General features: G+C 41.6%; 1 protein-coding gene across 4 annotated transcripts in view; it reads left to right on the top strand.

The window, feature by feature from the left end:
• LOC147018040 (contactin-2-like) overlaps window positions 1–22442 on the top strand; it is a 403524-nt gene that overhangs the window by 246850 nt on the left and 134232 nt on the right. For all 4 annotated transcript variants that reach the window (XM_085897311.1, XM_085897312.1, XM_085897310.1 and 1 more), the window contains exons 15-19: window positions 10918–11038; window positions 14290–14454; window positions 15566–15715; window positions 21090–21160; window positions 21700–21934. In XM_085897311.1, coding sequence (XP_085753437.1) covers window positions 10918–11038; window positions 14290–14454; window positions 15566–15715; window positions 21090–21160; window positions 21700–21934 — 742 coding nt within the window. The remainder of the gene's footprint in view (window positions 1–10917; window positions 11039–14289; window positions 14455–15565; window positions 15716–21089; window positions 21161–21699; window positions 21935–22442) is intronic.

Here is a 22442-nt window from a genome sequence, read left to right as displayed (position 1 = left end):
CTGCAGCTGTTGGTACATGGTTCACTACCACGGCATGAACACACAAGACCATCTAACATCTCCGCTGACGTGGGTCCATCAAACAATGTGGGATGCAGCACACCTTCTCCTCTGTACCATCCACGACCCTCTGGTGTGGGAATTTCTGGATTTGCCAGGTGGGCATTCATCCATACTCGAGTTTGGTGAACTGATCTCTTCACATGTTCGAGAAAAGCTGGTTCGGACGGAGGCAACTTATGCACTGGGACATGTTTGGTCGCTGTGAGTTTCTCCCGAAGATCATTCAAATTTGTGAGTGCATCCATACATTTCCCTTAAGAATCATACATGGCACTGACTAAATGTCTTGAAGCAGCCACTGCCTCCTGGAGATCGTCAGTGGCGAGGACTTCGAGGTGTGGACCATTATTCTGAAGATGCAGTGTCTTCATAGCTTTCCATGCTTTCTTTTTACCATAGCCGAAGAATGCTGATACAGAGTCGCATCCTGTCAGGGCATGAAATGCAGGAAGCCGGGTACACATTTCTGGAAGCAAGCTGTAACATATTTGATGGACCGGGATAAGCTTGCATCCTGCTGATGTTCTTTTCTCTATCCATATTTCGGCAGTGTCCCGCAAGTGTGGAAAGTAGTAGACTGCTAAGACAAGCACATCAGTGTCTGCTGATTTGATCGCAATGGACCCACGCACATTGTTACGTCTGAACTCATCATTAGCATGCTTCACATGAAGAAATATCCGAGAATCTGCCTCTTCCTGCATTGATGCGAGTTGACTGTCATGATACATTCCTGCAGATGAAAGGCATGCTGTAAGCGAACCATCAGAGAAGCCACCAGCCAAATAGATCCGCTTTTCTTGGTGATCTGAAAGTTCTTTTGCTGCTGGTGCATGTTGCGTGATGTGACTACAGATAAAGTGTTTCAAGGTGGATTTGTTTGATGACAGAGCCATGAATTTCGTCCATTGTGGTACTGGGCGTCCAGCAATGACTTGGTAGCTTCGGGGTCCACCAGCAACAGCAAGGTGTCTCGTTCTTTCCTCTGTCTTCGCAGAATTGACATCATCATATTGGTCGAAGACGTCGATGAGGGTGTGGTGTGTTTTGATGCAATGAAACAACTGGTTTAGGTAACACTGTGCCAAGTTACCAAACGTACCACCGTTTCCACTCAGGATATGGAGTTCAGCCATTGCATCCCTGATGTACACGCTGCGATGTTGGTTATCACTGGCAGTGTTTTCATGCTCTTCATCGACTAGGCCCTCGAGAATATGCCCTAGTTCTGCTTTGGTGTTCTTCCGTGGAGCTCCATCTTCATGAAAGATAGATGTCGGAACAGACGTAATGGGATAGCTCGGGACGTGCTTCATGTTCAGGTCAGGGCAGACTTGAGTCAATAGCAAAGCATGGCGGAAAACCATTTCCGGGTTGATTGCAACCAATGCTTTCTGACCCAAAATCATGATTTTTGTTTTCTTTTTGGAAATCGAAAACGTTTTGAGTTTGGATTTTGGGATTGGCTGGTACATGCTTCTCTGCCCCCCAGTGCAAATATATTCTGTGATGTACTCTTCCATCTGTCTTTTCCCCAGGTCGTGGACAGACAACAAGGACTTCTGAATATCCTTGGAAGCGATGACACCACTTGATAAATTCACAAGATGTTCATCTGGATGATCAGTGGTCCGGAACGGATGTGTCATATTGTCTTCGACATGACAAATCAATCGCTGTACATGCTGTTCATCACGGTTCAGAGCTGCAGGGCGCATTTGTTCATGACCCATGTCGTCCTTGTGGATGGTCCCACTTCTGGATCATATGGCAGATGCATATTCTCCCAAGCTTTGTCGTGTGATTGTCCACTGAAGTAGTGCAGACTCCTTTCTCGTTAGGCCAACAATGCCACCGCTGCTCTTAGCATCCCTAACCCTAACCTAAACCCTCACCCTAACCCTAACCCTAACATATAATGATGTGGTTGTGATACTACATTATTCTCCTGTCCAATCGACACATTTCAATACCAAACGTGCAGGAAGAGGGCTCTTTGTCTTGTAGTTTATGGGAAATTATGTGATTTTCTGAAATGGTCCAAATATTCAGACGGGTGTATCCTTCAAATGTGAATATTTCATGGACCGCACACCAAAATATGAGGACAACAGGGCTAAATATGTTACGGAGATCACCATCTTTCATATGAGACCTGTTGTAGTTTTGTGTCAAGCCGGTTGATAAAACTCCTAAAATATAGCTCTTTATCAAGGTTTACCGCTGGCCTATCATGTAATCTCTATTTTCATTGTTCTTACCCATCTCCAACACCTTACACTTGCTCAGGTTAAATTTCATCTTCCAATCTTTTGCCCAATCTATTACAAGTATCAACACTTTCTTGAATCTGAGCTTTGTGTCATCTGCAAATTTGGAAAGCCTCTTCACCCCACTATCCAAATCATTGATGCAAATGATGAATAGTAATGGTCCCGGTACTGATCCCTGAGGTACCCCACTACTTACATCCTCCCAGCAAGACATCCTCCCACTCACAGCCACTCTTTGCTTCCTATCACTAAGCCAGTTTGCAATCCAATTAGCTACCTGAACAGCCACTCTACAAGCCATCACCTTGGCTAACAACCTCGGATGTGGTACCTTATCAAATGCCTTCTTAAAGTCTAGATATACTATGTCTACTGCCATTCGCTCATCCACCCAATCAGACACTGCTTCATAGAACTCCAAAATATTTCTTGGACAGGAACTACCTTTGGTAAACCCATGTTGACTATCTTTAATTAGTTTTTGTTTGTTTAAATGGTTCCTAATCTGGTCCCGAATTAATGTTTCCAACACCTTCCCTACAACTGAGATCAAACAGGTCTATAGTTTACCAATTATTCTCTGGATCCTTTCTTAAATAATGGTGTTACATTTGCTACCCTCCAATCCTCCAGTACCTGTCCTGACTCCAGCGAACGATTGAAAATATCCGTTAACATCTCGCTAACCTGCTCAGCCACTTCCCTCTCTACTCTCAGGTGCATATTATCTGGCCCTGGAGCTTATCTACTCTAAGATTTCCGAGCTGTTCCTTTACTTCCTTCACTCCAACTTGGTTCTTCTGTAAAAGCTCTTCCTCGCCTCCTTGATGGATACCCTCAGTTATTGGCAATTCTCCTGACTGTTCTTATGTAAAAGTTGAAGCAAAATAGCTGTTTAATAAGCCTGCCATCTTGCTTTTCTCACTAACTTCCTCCCTACACAATTCTTCCAGCCATCGGTTAACATCTATTGCTCTGTTCATAATTTCTACATCGTTTCTTAATCTTGGGAGAATCCCAGAAAACATGACCTCACAACCCTTTGCTTTCAGCCGCTTACTCAATATCCTGGATCTATTTTTTCAAAATCTCTGAGTAAACTTGCCATAAATAATTTGCTCCTCGGTGTACGACAACCAATTTCTTCCTGCCATGACCCGATACAAAATCGTTTACCCTTCCTTCAATGTCTCCAACTCCTGCTCCTTCAAAACTGCACAGAACTCCATGTCAATGACCCTTCCTGCAACATGAAGAATCGATGTATTTAATCGTCTCATCACCTACAAAATCTGTCTCCCAGACCTCACTATTACCAATCTCTATTGCTGTGCCCTCACAACTGCCTTCACTCGCTGCACATTCACCACTGTCTGCACATTCACCACTGTCTGCACTCGCTGCACCCTCATCACTTCATTCACTCTCTGCACCCTCACCACTTCCTGAACTCGCTGCACCTTCACTACTGCATTCACTCGTTGCTCCCTCACCACTACCTGCACCCTCTCCACTGCCTTCGCCCTCTTCCATAACTGCAGTCTTCACTTCCTGCACCGTCTTCATGACCTGCACCATCTCTGCTGCCTGCATTACGTGCGCACTCACCATTGCCTGTACTCGCTGCCTCACCACTGCCTGTATTTGCTGCACCCTCACCACTGCCTTACGCTCGTGCTCTCACCAATGCCAGCTCCTGCTGCACCCTCACCACTGCCTGCTCCTACTGCACCTATCCCACAATGCCATGTATATTCCCCTATGTTAATAAAAAGTCTGGTTGCACAGAATCACTGCTCACCTTCATTCTTTTCATTCCTCATTTTTCACACCTTTGGAACAAACTCCCCACTCTCTTCAATACCACTGTTCCCTCCAGGTCTTCAAAACAGCTGTTCACCACCATCTCTAATCTTTCCCCATCCAAAACAATAATCTTTTCTACCCCCATTAATCTGCCCTAAACTCACCTCATTCAAATTCCCTGCTTTCCTTCCTGAAAGTCCCTGTAGTGTCCATCTTGTATACCCCGTGTTCCCCGCCCCATCCCTTACCCTTCCACAGATACACTAATGTCTCTGTTCCCCACTGTTCTGTCCTTCCCTCTCCCACCCCGCGTGTCTCCTGCTCCCCTTGTTGTATGTTCTCTGTGTTAGCTCTCATATGAGCCTCGACATTGTATACAAAAAAAAAGAAAGAAAAAAAAAAGATGTAAATGAAAAGTGTGATCAATTATATGATGAGCTGTCTTGTGGCAATTAATATCTACTTTCCGATTTAATCAGTCTGAATGCATTTTAACGACAAACAATGAATTGCAACGAAAGTTAAAGACCTGATATATCAGCATTAGCAAGCATTTCACTCCAGATCATCGGATTGGAATACTCTACGCAACAAAGCTCAACGTGCAATTAAGAAAGCATCACTGGACTTCTTCCACAAATGAGTACAGTGGTTGAAACACAAAAACACCGCTCTTGGGACCAATATATAAAGGCGATGACAGGAGCAAAGTCAGAGGAACTCGCTCTCCATGTACCAGGAGTAGACCCAGAAGATCACATTGCCATAGCCGATGCCATAAACATGCATTTTGTGAACATTGGAAATGAGATTCCACCTTTGGACGCAGCAAATCTTCTTGCATATTTACCGTTACCTCCAAACACCATGCCTCAAGTTCAACCTTGGCACATCTATCAGGATGTGTCAGTAAAACAAAAGTTGGGAAAAGCCCAGGTCCTGATGACATCTCGGCAAGACTGCTTTGGGAATTTGTGCTGCAGTTTAGCGCACTTCTTTGCAAGATCATCAACTGTACCTTTCCAGTGGAAACAGTCAATTGTGGTACTCATTCCCAAAAGCAATTTGACAAATTGAGGCCCGTCTCACTCACAAACCATTTTGTCAAACTTGCGGAGTTTTTTGTGCACACATTGCTGTTTTCAGACATTTGACCTAACATCGATCCACGACCGTTTGGAAACCGTGAAGGTGTCTTAACTGCTCATGACTAAGTAGATCTTTTGAACTACTGTATCTTCAAATGCAAGTCGACAAACCAAGAATGTTGTCGACTCTTGTGTTTATGGATTCTTTGAAGGCCTTTGACCTTACCGACCACAACATGAGCATCAGAAAGCTGAATGAACTTGGAGCAAGACCACATTTTATCCCTTGGATGTGTAGTTTTCTATCGGGGAGAAGCCAATAGGTGCGTTATAAAGGTCAGTAGTTTAGAATACTCACCACCATAGCACGAGTCCTGCAAGGGACTCAATTAGGACCTCTGATCTTCCTGGCACTTATTAATGATGCATTTGACCAAGCCCTGGTCCCTCAATTGAGGTACATAGATGATTTAACCATTGCAGAGAGTCGCTGTATCATCCAGTGTCATCCGGCACATGGTGAAATTGCTTCAGGAATAGTGCAAGCAATCAAATATGTGACTGAATCAGGCGAAGTGCCAACTCATGAGCGGCTATTTCACATGCAATCCACCTGCCCAGGTTCCAGGAGAAATCAACGGCATGCAGCCGTGAATGTGACAGCATGAAACTTCTTAGTGTGAAAATCCAGAAGGATCTCCAAAGGAATGAACATGTCCAGTACATTGCAACCAAAGCTCCGCGCAAGACGTATGTTCTTCACGTCCTGCATCGCTTTGGTGCCTCAAATGATGACCGATACCTCGTACATGAGACCACTTCTTGAGTGATGTTCACCAGTATGGCATTCCGCTCTGACTATCCATCAGTCAAATGCACTTGAACAAATTACAAAGCGCACTTTGAGGATAATTCTCCGAGACCAGTATGAATCGTATGACAATGCTTTTCAGGTACTTACCCGACAGACTTTGAGTCGTCGACACATTGAACGATGTTCCAAGTTTGCGAAGTATGTTTGCAAGTATGTTTGCGACAGATTCCCACAGTGCCTGCCACCAAAGCAGTCTGAGTAGGCCCCTACGCCATAGTGGCAGGTACAGGGAAATGAGATGCAGAACTACCGAAAGATGTCATAGAAGTTCAGTGCCTTATCTCGTCAGATTTCTGATTGACTCATGATAACTATTTTTGTGCATTCCCTTTGTTATGCATGATAAGAAGTGTTTTGAATGTGGTTATAATCATTCATGTATTTGCTTCTTGAAAGTTTTTGTTATATACAATACAGTATAATAATTGTGTCGAATATTGATTCAATTTATTGTTTTAGCTCATTGTATTTAATTGTAAATATCTTCACATTTCGGCTGATGGCCGCAATGAAAATATCAATGAAATCATTTCAATCAAAATCAATCATACAGGCATTCATACTTATAGAGAATTTGTGACTTTTAGTATGTAATTAGTAATTTCAGCACAAAATTTAGCACAAAAAATTTCAGCATAAATTTCAAGCAAAATCGCAAATAAAATACTTTAAATGGGAATTGAGCCGCTGTGAATAAAAAGGGAAGCTGACGTTTTGGGTCGTACCCATCGTTGGAACAATGGAGAATTTTAATATGATGCTGACATGCATGGTTCAATGGATTTGGGGAGGTTTTTTTGTTGTTAATTCTCTGTGGACAAATGTTTTGCTTGCAGGCTGTGGATTGCTGATTCCTCATAATGCATGCTGTTAATTTTGAGCTGTCCTCATCTTTCGGTGATTAATCTTCCTGTGTCTTGTAAACAAAAAGCACTCTTGCAGAAATTTGTCCTGTGAAAATATCACTTTTACATGAAATGTTCTGTCAGACATGGACAGTCACCATAACAGCTCGGTTGTCTGCCAAAAATTGGGCCAAAAGAGATTGAGACAAAAACGATCCATAGCCTGATATTTCAGAAATGTATTGAATTGGCCCGATATGTTCTTGTGGATCAGGCATTACGTGGCAGAGGTATGCGCTCTACGGAGTGCCCTTCTAGTATTATGACCCTCACCGAAGGATTCGGAGAGGGTATTGCATTTGGGTCCGTTTGTTTGTTTGTCTGTCTGTCTGTTTGTTGTTTGTCCAGCTGGAACGATTAGAAACTTGGCACATAGCAAGTACTCCTGATGGGGAATGAATCTGATTTGTTTAAAATGATGTCAGAGATGCCCACAGTATGACGTCATAATTGCATATGTCGAACGCCACATCCGATCAGTATGAAAAATTTGAGGGTCATCTCGGGATAAAATGGTCCACAGAAAAAAAATTCCATGATGTAATTAGTCACGCGATTCGGCAGCCACATTGTTTAAAAAATAAAAAAAACCTTCAAAAATCTTCTTTGAAATGGCTGAAAAGATCTAGGCGAAACATGACACATCTGACCGCCGATCCATGAGGAACAAAAGTCACACATATGACGTCATAGGTCACATGGTTTGCCAGCCATATTGGATTTACCTGAAAAACCTATAAAAATACACCACTCAAAAAAAGTCCTGGCGAGGGTTTGCAATCTCTGATTTTTTTTCTTGTTCTGTTTTGTTTCCACTTCAATTATCCTCTCCTCCCCTCTGAGGAGCTTCCATTACAATAATCTCTGCTTTCTCATGAGAGCTATTAAAAACCTGGTGATATTTTCATCAGATGCAATGATGGATATTTGTAAGTATTTGGCAGCAATCAATGTATTCATAGTTTGATTTCATTGGATATGTGCCTGATACAAGTTCTTTACATGGGAACAGAGCAGTGTTTCCCAAGTATAAGGGTAAAGAATGTTCAACAAAAATAAGAGATTAGAGAGTGTGGGAAAAGAAAACAAAGGTGTGTGTGTGTGTGTGTGTGTGTGTGTGTGTGTGTGTGTGTGTGTGAGAGAGAGAGAGAGAGAGAGAGAGAGAGAGAGAGAGAGAGAGAGAGAGAGAGAGAGAGAGAGAGAGAGAGAGAGAGAGAGAGAGAGAGAGAGAGAGAGAGAGAGAGAGAGAGAGAGAGAGAGAGAGAGAGAGAGAGAGAGAGAGAGAGAGAGAGAGAGAGAGAGAGAGAGATAGAGTGAGAGAGATAGATAGAGTGAGAGAGATAGATAGAGTGAGAGAGATAGATAGAGTGAGAGAGATAGATAGAGTGAGAGAGATAGATAGAGTGAGAGAGATAGATAGAGTGAGAGAGATAGATAGAGTGAGAGAGATAGAGTGAGAGAGATAGAGTGACATAGACAGACAGACAGACAGACAGACAGACAGACAGACAGACAGACAGACAGACAGACAGACAGACAGACAGACAGACAGACAGACAGACAGACAGACAGACAGACAGACAGACAGACAGACAGACAGACAGACAGACAGACAGACAGACAGACAGACAGACAGACAGACAGACAGACAGACAGACAGACAGACAGACAGACAGACAGACAGACAGACAGACAGACAGACAGACAAAATTATGCACATGCAATCTTTGCATTTTTCAATGGGAGGACACCAGCACTCATTCAATCTATTCGCATTGTTGTGTGTAGTTCAGCTATTTGTTCTTCAACTATATTTGTTGCTTTCCTCAATTCTGCAAGCTTTGAATTTGTTCAGATTCAGGATGACCAATTTGTGGCAGGCATGGGATCCTCGGGTCTTGAGTTCAAATCCCACTTGTACATTGAATTAATACCAGGTAGGGTTGACTCAGCCTGTCATCCTTCTGAGGTCGGCAAAATGAGTACCAGCTTGCTGGGATGATTGAGCCATTCGAGTATCCTGCGTCGGAGTGGCGACCCATCCAGGATTGTGCCCAATAGCCCAGGAGACTGCTAAGGTAGCAGCAACGCTCTGTACAGAGTATGGTCCCAATGGATGGATGGAAAATGGCCAATTTGAATGACAGCTCATAAATTGCTGTGGACTTCATAACAAATTTGGAGCCATCAATATATTATGCATACAAATAGTGAAATCATTTTTTGATGAAACAGCACCTGTCATTTCTTCTGTAAATATTCCCTCTCTCCAATCACTTGCTCACTATTCCGCATCAGTCCATCTCCGTCTCCGTCTCCGTCTCCCTTTCCATCTCCGTCTCCGTCTCCCCCTCCCCTCCCCTCCCTCTCTCTCTCTTTCCTTCACTTGTGCCTCACCACTCACACTGTCCTTTGAAAGGACACTGAGCCAGCTGTCGTATTCCCTTGCCGATGGTAACGACCTCATGGACATTTATTGGTCGTAAAAAAAAAAAAAAAAAAAACTACCTTGGTTTCATTTACTCTGTGAAGCTATTTGCTCGTGCAATTATTCAGCATCAACCTCACAACAATGCCATATTACTGAAATTACTGGGGTACAAAACGAAAATTTACATTCATGTAGTGTTGGTTGCAATTGTATGCTATTAATCGCATTAATTCAGAATTACTAATTCGAGATCATCAAACGTATGCTTTGATTTTTCACCTGCAAAATGTCCTGAGAGCTCACAGGTTGAATTGGGTGTACACTTGGCGTGGTGAGACTTGGCTCTGTGCATACATGGAGATATAATTCATGCTTGTGTCAAGGAACGCATTCTGCCGTAGCCAAGGAGACGTGCCATTCAAGCGTAAGACAAACACCAAGTTTGAACCAATCCAACATCCATAAATTATCTGGTCTTCTTCAGTGTGCGTGTGTGTTTGTGTGTAGTAAGACGTCAAATTTGCCGTATCGTTCTTTTTCTTTCTGCAAAGTTTGAGGCTTTGGGTCAGATCACCTTTCAAAGGAAAGTACAATGAAATCATGAAGGTTACTCGTATCATGAGGGTGTGAGACACTGAATATTGTTGTCAAACATAACACAAAGGTCATTTGATAATCATTTGGTTTTATAGGTTGTCATGGGACTTGTAGGAAGTTGATTTGCGTACAAACATGCGATGGCATCCTCTAAAACCTCAATTAACATGCAAAACAGCAGCTCTCTCGACGCCCGTTGTCATTAGGCATTCATAAAATGTTGATGTTACTCCATCTTTCTCGCTCTTCTCTCGGGGTGATGGAAAAGGAGATTTGCCTGCAGCTTGGCAAGCTTCCGGTGTTTTCTTTTTTTTTTTTGCATGTTAAACCTGATGGGATGTTCCTAAAAGTGTTGGCTCTGAATCTAATAATGGAATGTAGCGTGTCGTTAATTTTGGTTGAGATAAATTTGTGATGAGAGGAAGGAGGTGGATGAAAACTTATTTCGTTTCAAACGATATCCATGGAAATTGCGACAAAATATCGTCCGATGATGGAACAAAATGGTGTTGGTCATGTGACTGCAGGGAATTGAGAGGCCCGACTGCAATCAGAAAAGCGATTCTTTTGACCGCTGAGTCAACAACAAACATTTGAAATACTGTGCAGTACTAGCATTCTGCAAATGCTTTTAACACATTCAAAGCTGATATGTAATGCCTCGGCTGGCTATGTTTTTTTTTTTGTCAAGATTGACAAAATCCAAGCAAACAACAAGGGAATCAAGATGAACTCGTCCCCTTTGTCATGTCTCATCTATATGTTGCTCTTGCTGTTGCGGGACATTAAGTGCAAAATCGAACTTTAAAAAGTCTTCAAACTTCACACAGCGCTTTTTATTGTATTCCGCGTCGGTTATTAGCACGATGCGTCTGGACAGGAGGAATATGCTGGTGACCTTGAGATTCGGGATGTCCAGCTCGCTCATGCGGGAGAGTACACTTGTGTTGCACGGACCATTGTGGATAACACGTCTGCCACTGCCAAGCTCATTGTACGAGGTGAGCCTTGCTTTAAACCTTAGAATTTTGTCCATCGTAATTCAACTTCAGTCAGTCGCACACTTCATATTGAACTGCCTGTTCTTGATTTGTTCCGAAGCTAAATCTGCCATTGTTGTAGAGTGCTGCTAAAGGGTTTGACATGTCATGTGGATGTAAAGCTAACCATATGTTGGTGGTCCATACAGTATTAAATTCACTTATGTTGTCAGGGGTGGGGGGCACTGCCTTTTCCTCGATAGCATTGCGATGTCCCATGCTAAGTTGTCCATGACATCTTGCTAATGCTAAAATGCATATTGAAAAATATTTTTTCGAATAAGCAAGTTTGACATATGATGGAACTATGAAATACGCCTTAACATCCTGTTATGTGTCTGCGGTTTGGAGTAGTTATTAATATGTAAGACCTTAATATGGACCATGTGATTGTGCAGGATAGATCATTTTTACCTGTCATAAGGACTTCATGTTTCGGTTAAGTTGTTCTGTTTTTATACGCCGTTGGAAGGCAATATTTGCAAGAGAGAGGTTTTCTGGGTTAAGGATGTTGTGTGATCTGTCCTTCCTGTCTGAACTGCTAATGGCCAGGTGAGGCAAAGTGAGGGGACCCCCGAGAGAGTACGTAATATGATTTTGTCCCAGAAAGCAGCAGAAAATATTGCTGCCTTCTCTCCCCTCCCTTTGGTGTCTGCCCGGGTCCAGGGGCCTGATATCACTGCTGCTGCCGCCAATGTTGTCACCCTGCAGTGGGGTCCTCCTGTTAAAGGGTCCCCCTGTTAAAGCCCCTTTTAGCCATTGCCATGGGGCATCACCTGGTTCGTCTGACAGCAGGTAAAATGCCAGTCTGGTGGCTGTACCACATCACATGAGGAGTACGAAGATGGGGGAACATATTGGTGCTTCGATCCCTGTGGGGGAGTGGGTGTACGAGCCCCACTCTGCTCCTCTCCATGTTTGGAGGGGTTAGAAGCTCCCTTTAAAACTTCTCACCTGGTTTTTATGCATGTGCGTGTTCGGTCCCTTAGTGGGGTTATTTATTTATCTATTTATTTATTTATTATTGTATTACTATTTGGGGCATGCTGACAGACCGCAAGCAGACACTGGGATGAAATGATGAAGTGGATTGAGCTTGCATTCTGAAAGTGGCTAAATAAATCAACTCAATCAATAATAATGAGAGATCAGAATGAGCATCTTTATTTAACAGATTACAGCAATTATAATTTTTAACACAAATAGGTCAAAAGTTATTACATAAAATTATTTATTACATTTTAATGGGTTTCAAGGTAATACTAAAAAGGTGAAGTTTATGATTGTGGAGTCGAAGTCAACTCAGGGGAAGATTTGTAACTTGTAAATGTTCTACAGATGAATTACATGCACACTGCACCCAGGCAGCACATCCACGAAAACTTTTTACTGCAATAGATGAACCAAGAAATGCATATTGTTCGTCTTACAGCAAGGATTGTGGACACCTTCATAATGATGGAAAGATCTCAATGTATGTATGTATGTTCGAGGTGACTGAAAAAAGGATTGTTTGAACCGCTTTTAGTATTGAACGAAGTCTTAGTGTATGGAAAACATCCCAACACTTTATAACAGTTGCTACCTTGAAAAGAGGAGCCTTTGATTAAGTAGTCGCTGTGGAGAAGCAGACACCAAATAGCTACCGCTGACATGTTGGACGGGGGGAAATGGATTTATCTTAGTTGTGCTAAATCCCCTAATTTTGTTTCATAGAGTGTTATTTGCATTTGACTTCTTTCTTGAGGGCAAGAAATTAAAAAATCTGATCAGGATTCACAGCTTATGCTTAAAGCCTTGATAGGGTTTCCCTCCAGCAATTGCAAAGATGAAATAAAGCTCATGCACGATGCACTCATGGCTGAAATGCTAGCAGTAGGAGCCTGCAATTTATGACTGGAGATTATGGATTACACGTTCAAAGTGCTTAATTTTGAAATTATCTTTCCTGTTACTGTTCTTCTTAGCCGTACAATTTACCGTTTTAATTGCTTCATTACAATGCTTCTCCCCAGCTTTAAAAAAAAAAATTGTATCCCGCAGTGTGCCACATAACATCCATCACCACCGGATAGTGCCCTTCCTTTTGTGCTTGTGCAAAGCAAAATATACTCCATTAGATATATAGAATGTAAAGTATCCTTTAGTTCGGTCATAGTTCTATCAAGACTCATGCAGGCAGTAAGTCGTTGCAGAAAGAGTCTCATCTCAACAAAGGAAATCCATGTCAGATAATAGTATTGTCAGCATTATCTAACCTGCGAGAGTTGGGCTTTGAATACATGTCACCACGTGAACCTGTCTATAGTAAATCATATCTACCTACATTGTGGAGTTATCCATGCTTGAAATTAGGACACTCCCTGGGAACTCCATTGACAGATTCTTGCATGAGCTTTGCTGACCTGATAGCCTGCTTCAGATCAACACAGAGAGGCAATGATCAAACAAGACATCCATCTTGTGGACAAGTGCTATAAAAACTTCAAAACCAAATTTGGACAGTCCATCACCAATGCCCTGAGATCATTCTAGGTTCTTGAAACGGACCTTCAGACTGCCCATACATCAACCCTGTGGTCTGTGCATGGCAAAAGGCATTACCCATAATGCCGCTGATGCAACTGCAATGAAAAAATCCCACTGCACATTGTCTCCGAGCTATGAAAATGAAGACCTCACAACTGCTGTGGATGAGATTTTACCTTTTCACGTGGTCCGTATGACTACCGTGACAGGTAAAAACAACAATGGCAACATACTCCTTGGCTCCATGTATGAAACTGATATCTCGCGTCAAAATGAAATTGGGGAAATGCTTTCTCTGGACAATATGCTTGTTACAAGAAAATAGTAATTATTTAGAAATAACATTCAAACCCCAATTTTGCAGTTGGTTGGCCTGTTTGTCATTCCCATCTGAGCACATAGATTTATGATGCTGGGATCCCACATTCAAATCCTACATATTATGTTGATTTATACATTGTACTCATGTTTTTGTCCTCCATTTGATATTTGTCCTGCTCATGATGTCCGGTTCCCACCACAAGTCATAAACCACTGCAAAAATTATCGAAGAAGAAGAATTATAAGGTTGTCAGATTCATTCATGGGGCCACAGAACAGTACTTTTGGGAAATGTGCTTTAATATTTAAAACAATCTAAACTGTTGCCAAAAACCATAATATACTCGAGTTGTTTCACACAGGTCCGCCAGGACCCCCAGGTGGAGTTATGGTGGAAAATGTGACGTCAACCACTTCAACTATCACGTGGAGTCGAGGCTCGAGTAACCACAGCCCGATCACATCTTACAACATACAAGTCCGCACCCCACACTTAGCTGATGGAGAATGGATGACAGCGAAGACAGGTATAAGTTTAACCTATTATTTACCTCCGCCACCAAAGGTGAAGCGGGTTATGTTTTTGCCCCTTTCTGTCTGATTGACTGTGTACAGGACATCTCAAAAAGTTGTGGACGGATCCAGATGAAATTTTATGGGCAGGTTTGGTGTGTGACAAAGACGAACTGATTAGATTTTGGTGAAGATCCAGATCTGGATCCGGATCCGGATCTTGATCTGATAATTTTAAAAGAGATTTTTCACCATTGAGACATCTGGTGAAACTGATACATAGCACGATATCTCAAAAAGCTGTTGACTGATTCGGACAAAACTTGGTGGACACGTTGGGTGTGTGGCAAGGCCGAATTGATTCGATTTTGGTGAAGATCAGACTCCAGATCCGATCACGAGAATTTTTTAAAGTGATTTTTCACCATTGAGAGATAGTGTTCAAAAACGATACATAGCATGATATTTCAAAAATATATTTGGCCAGATATGTTCTCATGGATCAGGCATGACAGGGCAGAGGTATGCGCTCAGATACCGAGTGCCCTTCGAGTTATTTTTTGCATCTTCATTGAAAATTGAATATTATTTATTATTTAAATTTTCAGCAGGGGCTTAAATCTCAGAACACACCACCCTTTAAATGGGGATACAAAGCCACATGTTCTGTCTGTATTTCTATTGTAGTTGTTAACTATGTCATGATATATATATATATATATATATATATATATATATATATATATATATATATATATATATATATATATATATATATCTTCCAAAAACGGTCAGTCATTCTCTGTATGGGATTAGTTACATAATTAGCCACTACCTGCGATAGTTTGGAGTGATGAATGGGTCATTCATATTTCATGAAGTAAAGGACCAAATGGGTTTTAACCAGTGTCATAATTAGCTTTTTTGGTATTGGATGGTCCCTTTGATTATTCCTAAAATGTCTTTGCAACAATCAGAATTTGTCTCTACTCACCGATATCTTGAGACATTATTGAGTGAAACATTCATATCCAAAATCCTGGAGCTGAGGATTTAAAACTTTTTTGTGTTATCTTCTTATCCAAAGACACTGAAATGTCCTGTGATACACATCGCCATTGCCAGATCCACAGGTTATTGAGGGGAATGTCGAGCGTGCTGTGGTGTTGGAGCTTCGGCCCTGGCTTCAGTACAAGTTTCGGGTCATAGCCACCAACATTCAAGGCCAGGGAGAGCCGAGCCAGCCTTCACGGCCAATTTGGACAAAGGGTGCAGGTATCGTTGTTAGAACTGATAATCAATGACTGGAATTTCTTATGGGATAATAAAGAAAATGTTTTTTTAATGATGGTCACCTTGGTAGCATGATGTTTGGTGGTGCTAAGAACAGAGTGGATTCACAAGTTGAGGATGAAGGTCTATCCAGTAATTTAAGGTCGATAGAGGCCCGAGTGCTGGTCTTTTCAGGATGTAGTTGTCAACTATTTACAGATGACTTGAATGAACCCCCTAAAGTTTGGTTAGAGCAAACTGATTATCACCGTGCTATCATAAAATGTATGGAATGCACTTGCTCTTTTCAATTATTGCCCTCACATCTCATTGAATGTCATTAACAGACAGTAAAAAATAGTCAAGGAACATTGTTATTGCTCAAATTTGGAACATCATGTCCCAGACAAAGGGGAGAGTGGAGTTGCAAATAGGGATGATCAATGTCTGAGAGAATAGGCCCCTCCTTTACAATGTTTTAGCTATACCAAAATCAATCGTGAGGAATGTTATAATGAAATGCAAGACTATAGCAAACACCAACCCTGACCAATAATCTGGAAGACCATTTGAAATTACTTACAAAGGTAAGAGAACCCAGTGATGGTAAGGTGGAACAGTTATGACTCTGTTGTCACTTCAAACTTTTATGATGTTATTGCAGAGTTTGAGGTGGTCAGGAAATGTCAGACAAGCTTGCGTACAGTTCATGGAGTCTTGTATTCAATAGAATGTAGAAGGTCGTAGCGCAAAGGAAGAGAAGCTGCACATAAGCCTTGCATCAATGTCGTACATACAGAGAGTCAACTTTGTGATGGGGCAAGGAAAGCTGGGGCGAATGCCAATTAAGAAATGCTCAACAAATGTAAAATAATTAGTGGATACACTGCATGAAGAATGGAAGAGAATCCTTCCTCCAACCTATCCAAAAGTGGTAAAAGATTGTCATGTCACTGAGTCCCGTAAAGACAGATCCTCTGCACTGGAGGTCCAAAATCTCCACGAATGGCCAAACGATCTTTACTAAAGTCGATGTGAGCAGACAGCTTGTGCTCCCATCCACGCTCTAATAGCAGGAGATTCTGTTGAAGTTTAAATTCCCAAAAGGCCGTTCTATCGTGTTCTGAAGCTGGCAATTGGTTCGAGCATGTGAAGGCAAGAAGACGGGAAGGTTTTCTTATGATGAATAGGGTTTGTTATAAAAGAATATGGATGAATGAGGAAGACGAGACACTAGAAATAATGGAACAGACCTGGTGGTCAAAATACATGCATATGGGAAGAAAGGAACACAAATCTTATTGTACAAAGTTAATAAACTTAAAATCCAATTGGTGGCCACAAAAATACCGGACTCAAACCAGAATAAAGGGGAATGCAGGTGAGGGCTTATGGCAGTCACAATGGCTTATCCTGTCTCCAACAATGGTGGGACCATGTAGGCTGGTGTCATTCAACGTAGTGATGAGGAGATGAAGATGAAGAGAGGTGGCACAACACAGACTCTGCTCCCTCCTCACTTTTTTTGCTCAACTCCTCACTGAATTAACTCCGTACAGAACTAACTGTGAGGTTACCCAGGTTCAACTGCTGTCCTGTGCACACCCCTCCGTTTGCACAGCTTCTCGCACTTTTTCCTCGAACCGCCTCTCTGCACACCAGGTCCCTGCCATTGGCTGCCTGCTGCCAGTGGGTGGCGTCATGTGCTCCGGAAGTCCTTCCCTTCTCCAGGGCTCCACGACTCATTGCACCTTCCTTGCCTGCAGTTCTTGGCCAAAATGGCCTGTGATGACGTTTTTATAAGTTTTTACTTTTTTGATGCCTTTGTGCCCACAAATCTTCCACCTGGCCTCACAACTAACTCCAAACCTCTCCATGATTATGATCACCGCCTCCTCATTGCACGTTTTTCAGTTCAACTTACCTCGGACAAGTCTCTTTTACAAGCGTAAAGCTAGCTCACCCGATACATGCGGTCCATGCTCGCTCATCACATTCTAGCGATGGAACTCCCCCTCTCCTCCCCCCATTCCATTTAACAAAAGACCAGAGCAAAGGTCCATGTTGTGATGAAGGCTTTGCGGTGTTGCATTTATATGCACATTAAATTTTTGGATCATATTCAAATTTTTCATAAATCCACATTCTTTTTATTTAAAAATGAAAAGTCAACAGCATATCAAATCTAAAAAATACTGCACTTTTTATGCAGTACATTTTCAAATTCAAAACACAAATTCAAGTTTCTTGCATTCAACAGCCATTTCCTCGATATAGTACACATTTGCCATCAGTGTCATTCTACTCAGTTTTACCACCTTTTCGGGGGATGGCTTCATTAAAAATAGTTGGTGGTTGAATTCAGTGACCTGATATGCAAATTCTCAACCGGATGAAAATTGACAATTTTGGAAATTTGGCTTGATGTTGACCTTTTATCCTATGTTGACCTCAAAAATAGTTGGTGGTTGAATTCAATGATATGATTTGCAAATCCTTTTCAAATTTCAAGTCAATCGGATGAAAATTGAGGATTTTAGAAAATTGTCCCTACGTTGACTTCAAAAGAGTGACTGCTATATCACGTGGTCATGTAACACATGGTAAAGTTTAAATTTCCTCTGCTGAACAGTTTTCGATGTATGCCCTTAACAAAATGCAGATACGTACGATGTACAACATACGTACGCTTCAGATCACTTATCCCTGCCTTTTGCTTCGCCAGCGCAGGGTAACGATCATTGTCCCACGGATGCTGCCTGGAATTCCCACTTGTTGCTAACACTCTGGAGAAATGGAATTAACAAACATATTTAGTTTTGATATTTTTTGTGAAACTCTTCCTGTGTAACATTGTGATCTGATCACTGTTCCTTCCTTCAGAAAATCAGAGTTCAAATCCAATTTCCTACTTTAACTTTTTATGGTGCCAACCTTCATGCAACCAAACGACAACCTTCTCTGTATCAAGTTTTAAATATTATAGATGTGAAATAACAAAAAAAAAACAAATCAAAAATATGTTCCACCAAATCTTCATTGTTTGGAAAACAATGGAAAAAAAACAGCTTCAGACATTTTACCATCAAAACTAATAGCGATTACTGATTGTGCATTGGTGAATATTCTACCTACCATATTTTCAAATGTATTTACTGCATTTTTTTATTAGCATAAAAAGGTAAAAGTTGGGGGTGCAGGTAATACACGAGTATAGAAAAAAATCAGTCGTGAAAACTATCAATGCTGAATTTCAATTATACTCCATATGAACACTTTTGTAGCAGTCGGAACTCCTGTAAAGTTCAATTCTGCCGTTTAAATTTTGAAAATCGGTTCAGGTGAAGAGTTTGTACAGCGCTTTATCAACCGCGTGTGGAAATTAAATGTCATGCTAAGAAACGTCCGGAGACACCTGGAGACACCTGGAGTTGAGGTGTGCGGCGTATATAAAGCCTTGCGCCTCTGAAAATGCCAGTAAACACAAAAGAAGAATAAGAACACCTGATCTCACATCAAAAGAAGAATTATTCACAATAGCTATAGTCCAATAATGGAGCGCCCACCTCAAATAAGCTTGCGTGGCAAGCTTCCCTCGTATGTCGTGTTCAACAGGAAGACACTGCCCAAAGACAAGTTTCCAGCCGGCATCATTGTTTGTGCGCAGCAGAAGGGGTGGATAGACGAGGGACTCGTAGTGGTAACTATCTCTTTACATGCATCGTTTTCACCATAAACATCTTGTGCAGGCAGAATCAATCCACCATCTTGTTCCTTACATGCTAACGCTATGCCTGGAAATGCTGGATAGTGTGATTTAAAACTAGGAACAACCAATCAACTCTGAGTCCTTTTCTATAGGAGGGCAGGAAATGAACTTAAAAGGAAGAGGAAGAATCTCACGAGAGAGAAGAGCCACGTGGGATGGTGAAGCTTCAAGAAGTACCAGTGCTACTCAGTTATTTTGGCTTCCTTTGGTTCTCTTTGTTCTTCTTGGTTCTCTTCATTTCCCCTCATTTATATCAGCAGTTCCTCACTTGCTTCCTGCAGATTACTCGCACCGCCTCTGAAAATGCCTCTGAAAAAAAAAAAAATTAAAAAAAGATGAACTTCTTTACTTCGCAGTCCTTTGTATTCGACCCAGGTTTTGAGGAACATTAGCTACATCTCGTTGGAACCACCACAGGCGAACTTTCCTATTTCCCAGACTTGGTATTTTCATCAGTTGAAAATCAGCATTTCGCAACGTGTTTCCCGCCTGGATTTTCAACCCAATTCCGAGGAGTATTGGCCCCATTCATCTTGGTTGAACTTTCACCATTACTCAACATTGCTGCATTGGTTGAGCATTATGTTGACTGGGAGACTGGGCGTTCAACGGGAGGATGAGAAAGGTCAACCTTCCGATGATCTGTGGCTGGATCGTCAAGGTGTGGGAGGAGATACCGACATCATGGGCGGCACAGATGACGATATAATTTGTGAGGAAGAGGCTGCAAATGACGGTGACAGTGACGGGTACTTGCTCTACCCTGATCTGGACAAGGAGTTACGTGCCATCTTCGAAGAAAGCATTGACGAGGAATTCCTTGGGTTCAGCTGAAAAGCTTCATCAAACCCAAACGGCCCTTTTCAGGGCCACAAATCCACAATAAATATATATGATACCGATATGAATCCCTTTTCTTCCTTTTTGTTGGAACAAAAATATCCTCTTTATAATTTTACTATAATTCACCGTCTGTCCATCTATCTGTTCCCAGGTACCACAAAAATGGCTGAACCGATCACAACCATTTTCTGGGTGTGTGTCATGCTGGGACCCCTTGGAGTAAAATAGGCATAAATATAATAACATGACACCCTTGATGGCTCCCGTAGGGAGCAGGTGCTTCTGGTATTAAAAAAAATAAGAAAGAAAAATAAATACTTGGTATCTGTGTCTTCAAATTCTTGAAAATGAGAATAAGACTGATAGACGAAATTAAGCAGACATGGGAGTAAGTATGTTGATACCTCCGTTACTTTGTTCCATACATAATAAATGTAAAAACATATTTTGATTTACATCAGAAAATAAAATGATCAATATATTCATTTATATTTATACATCCACCAAATAATGCCAGCAGACACGATGCCAAGTTTAACGTTCATTCAAGGGACAGCACATACATTGATGAATCATCCTGCCTGTAAAACACCAGGATGGCAGTTTATAGCTGGGTCGGAATTCAAACCCAGGCTGGACAGATAAAAGGCGAGTGCTAACTTGTGCTTATTCATTGGGAATTAGCAGTAACTGTTTACAGGATATCTTTGAATTGATGCTGATGCCATCAATGAAACTCTTTCTCTTCGCATGTTGCGCTTCCAGTACCGACAGTGGCACCATCTGGGGCAGGAGGAGGTGGTGGTGTTCAAAGAGAACTGACCATCACTTGGAATGTGAGTTTGTCTAATTTTTGAAATCAAGATGTAGTGGTTCTGTACGATTGGGTGAAGATATCATTATATTTGTGCATTGTATGTTGCATCAATTTTCCCTTTTTTTTAATTGCTCTTTGTTTCTCTAATTGTGAAATATCTTACTTATGATGACAATATGTTGACAGGATGTCACTGCAGATTTATTAATCTGACAAAGGAAACTAATTTTGTGGCTTTTTAAAGGAACTAATGATGCTGTTGACAATCTGAGACATGCCTGCCATTTTCAATGTTTTATGAATCATTCGTCAACCTGTGCAAGTGACGATTAATTGGTGTAATCTTCATTTACTTCAATCCTGGTGGTCACTCATTTTAGCCAGATGCAGGTGCATGGTTACTTTAATCAGCTGTATGCTGAGATTGCTCATGTTCCATAAGAAAGATTAATATAGGCTTTCTTTTGCCCATCCATGCCGCATGAAATATGTCACACTTCACCGCCATCCTCTCCTGCTGACATCACTTTCAATTCATCACTCCCTTCGACCTCACAGCCCATGGCACGGGAATATCTTTATGGTGACCTCTTTGGCTACAAGGTTGCGTTTCGGATGAATAGCCAGGCAGCCTGGACCATCGCCATTGTGCCTAACGCTGGCACCACTCGCTACGTACACCACAATGCCAGTAACGAATCTTATGCCTCCTTCGAGGTGAAGGTGCTCGCCTTCAACCGTCATGGCGAGGGACCGTATAGTCAAATTGCATTTGTCCACTCGGCAGAAGATGGTAAGGAGTGAAGAAGTCCAACATGCCCCTGTTTCTTCTTTTATGTTTGAATCTTTTTTTTCACTCCATTGTGCAATTCATCGTGTTTTTTTCATTTTCATGACTGCATAATTCTCAAATTATCATCTTTGTCCTTATATTTACCTATTTGCTTTTGTATAATCTTTTGCATAATCCTTTTTTTCTCATTTTTGTTTTTCTCCTCTATTGCTGTTGTGAGTAATTTTATTTTTATTCTCACTCTGCTGGTTACTTGATTATTCATCCGCCTTTGTGTCTATCAGTCTTTCTGCGTGTCCGCCTTTGTGTCTATCAGCCTTTCTGATAACACAAATCATGTTTGTCAGGTGAAGACTTAAATAAAATTTATAATGTTTGGTTTGGCTTGTTTAATGTTTAAGCATTCCCATCTGAACCCATGGTTCATGATGCTGGAAAACCCAGGTTCACATCCCTAATGACATTGTAATAATTTGATCGTGTGTGTGTGTGTGTGTGTGTGTGTGTG

The sequence above is a fragment of the Eptatretus burgeri genome, chromosome 10, assembly GCF_056783735.1.
Source record: "Eptatretus burgeri isolate ZD-2024b chromosome 10, Ebu_testis_v1, whole genome shotgun sequence".
NCBI classification, from domain to species: Eukaryota; Metazoa; Chordata; class Myxini; order Myxiniformes; family Myxinidae; genus Eptatretus; species Eptatretus burgeri.
This window is presented reverse-complemented; position numbering and strand designations above follow the sequence as displayed.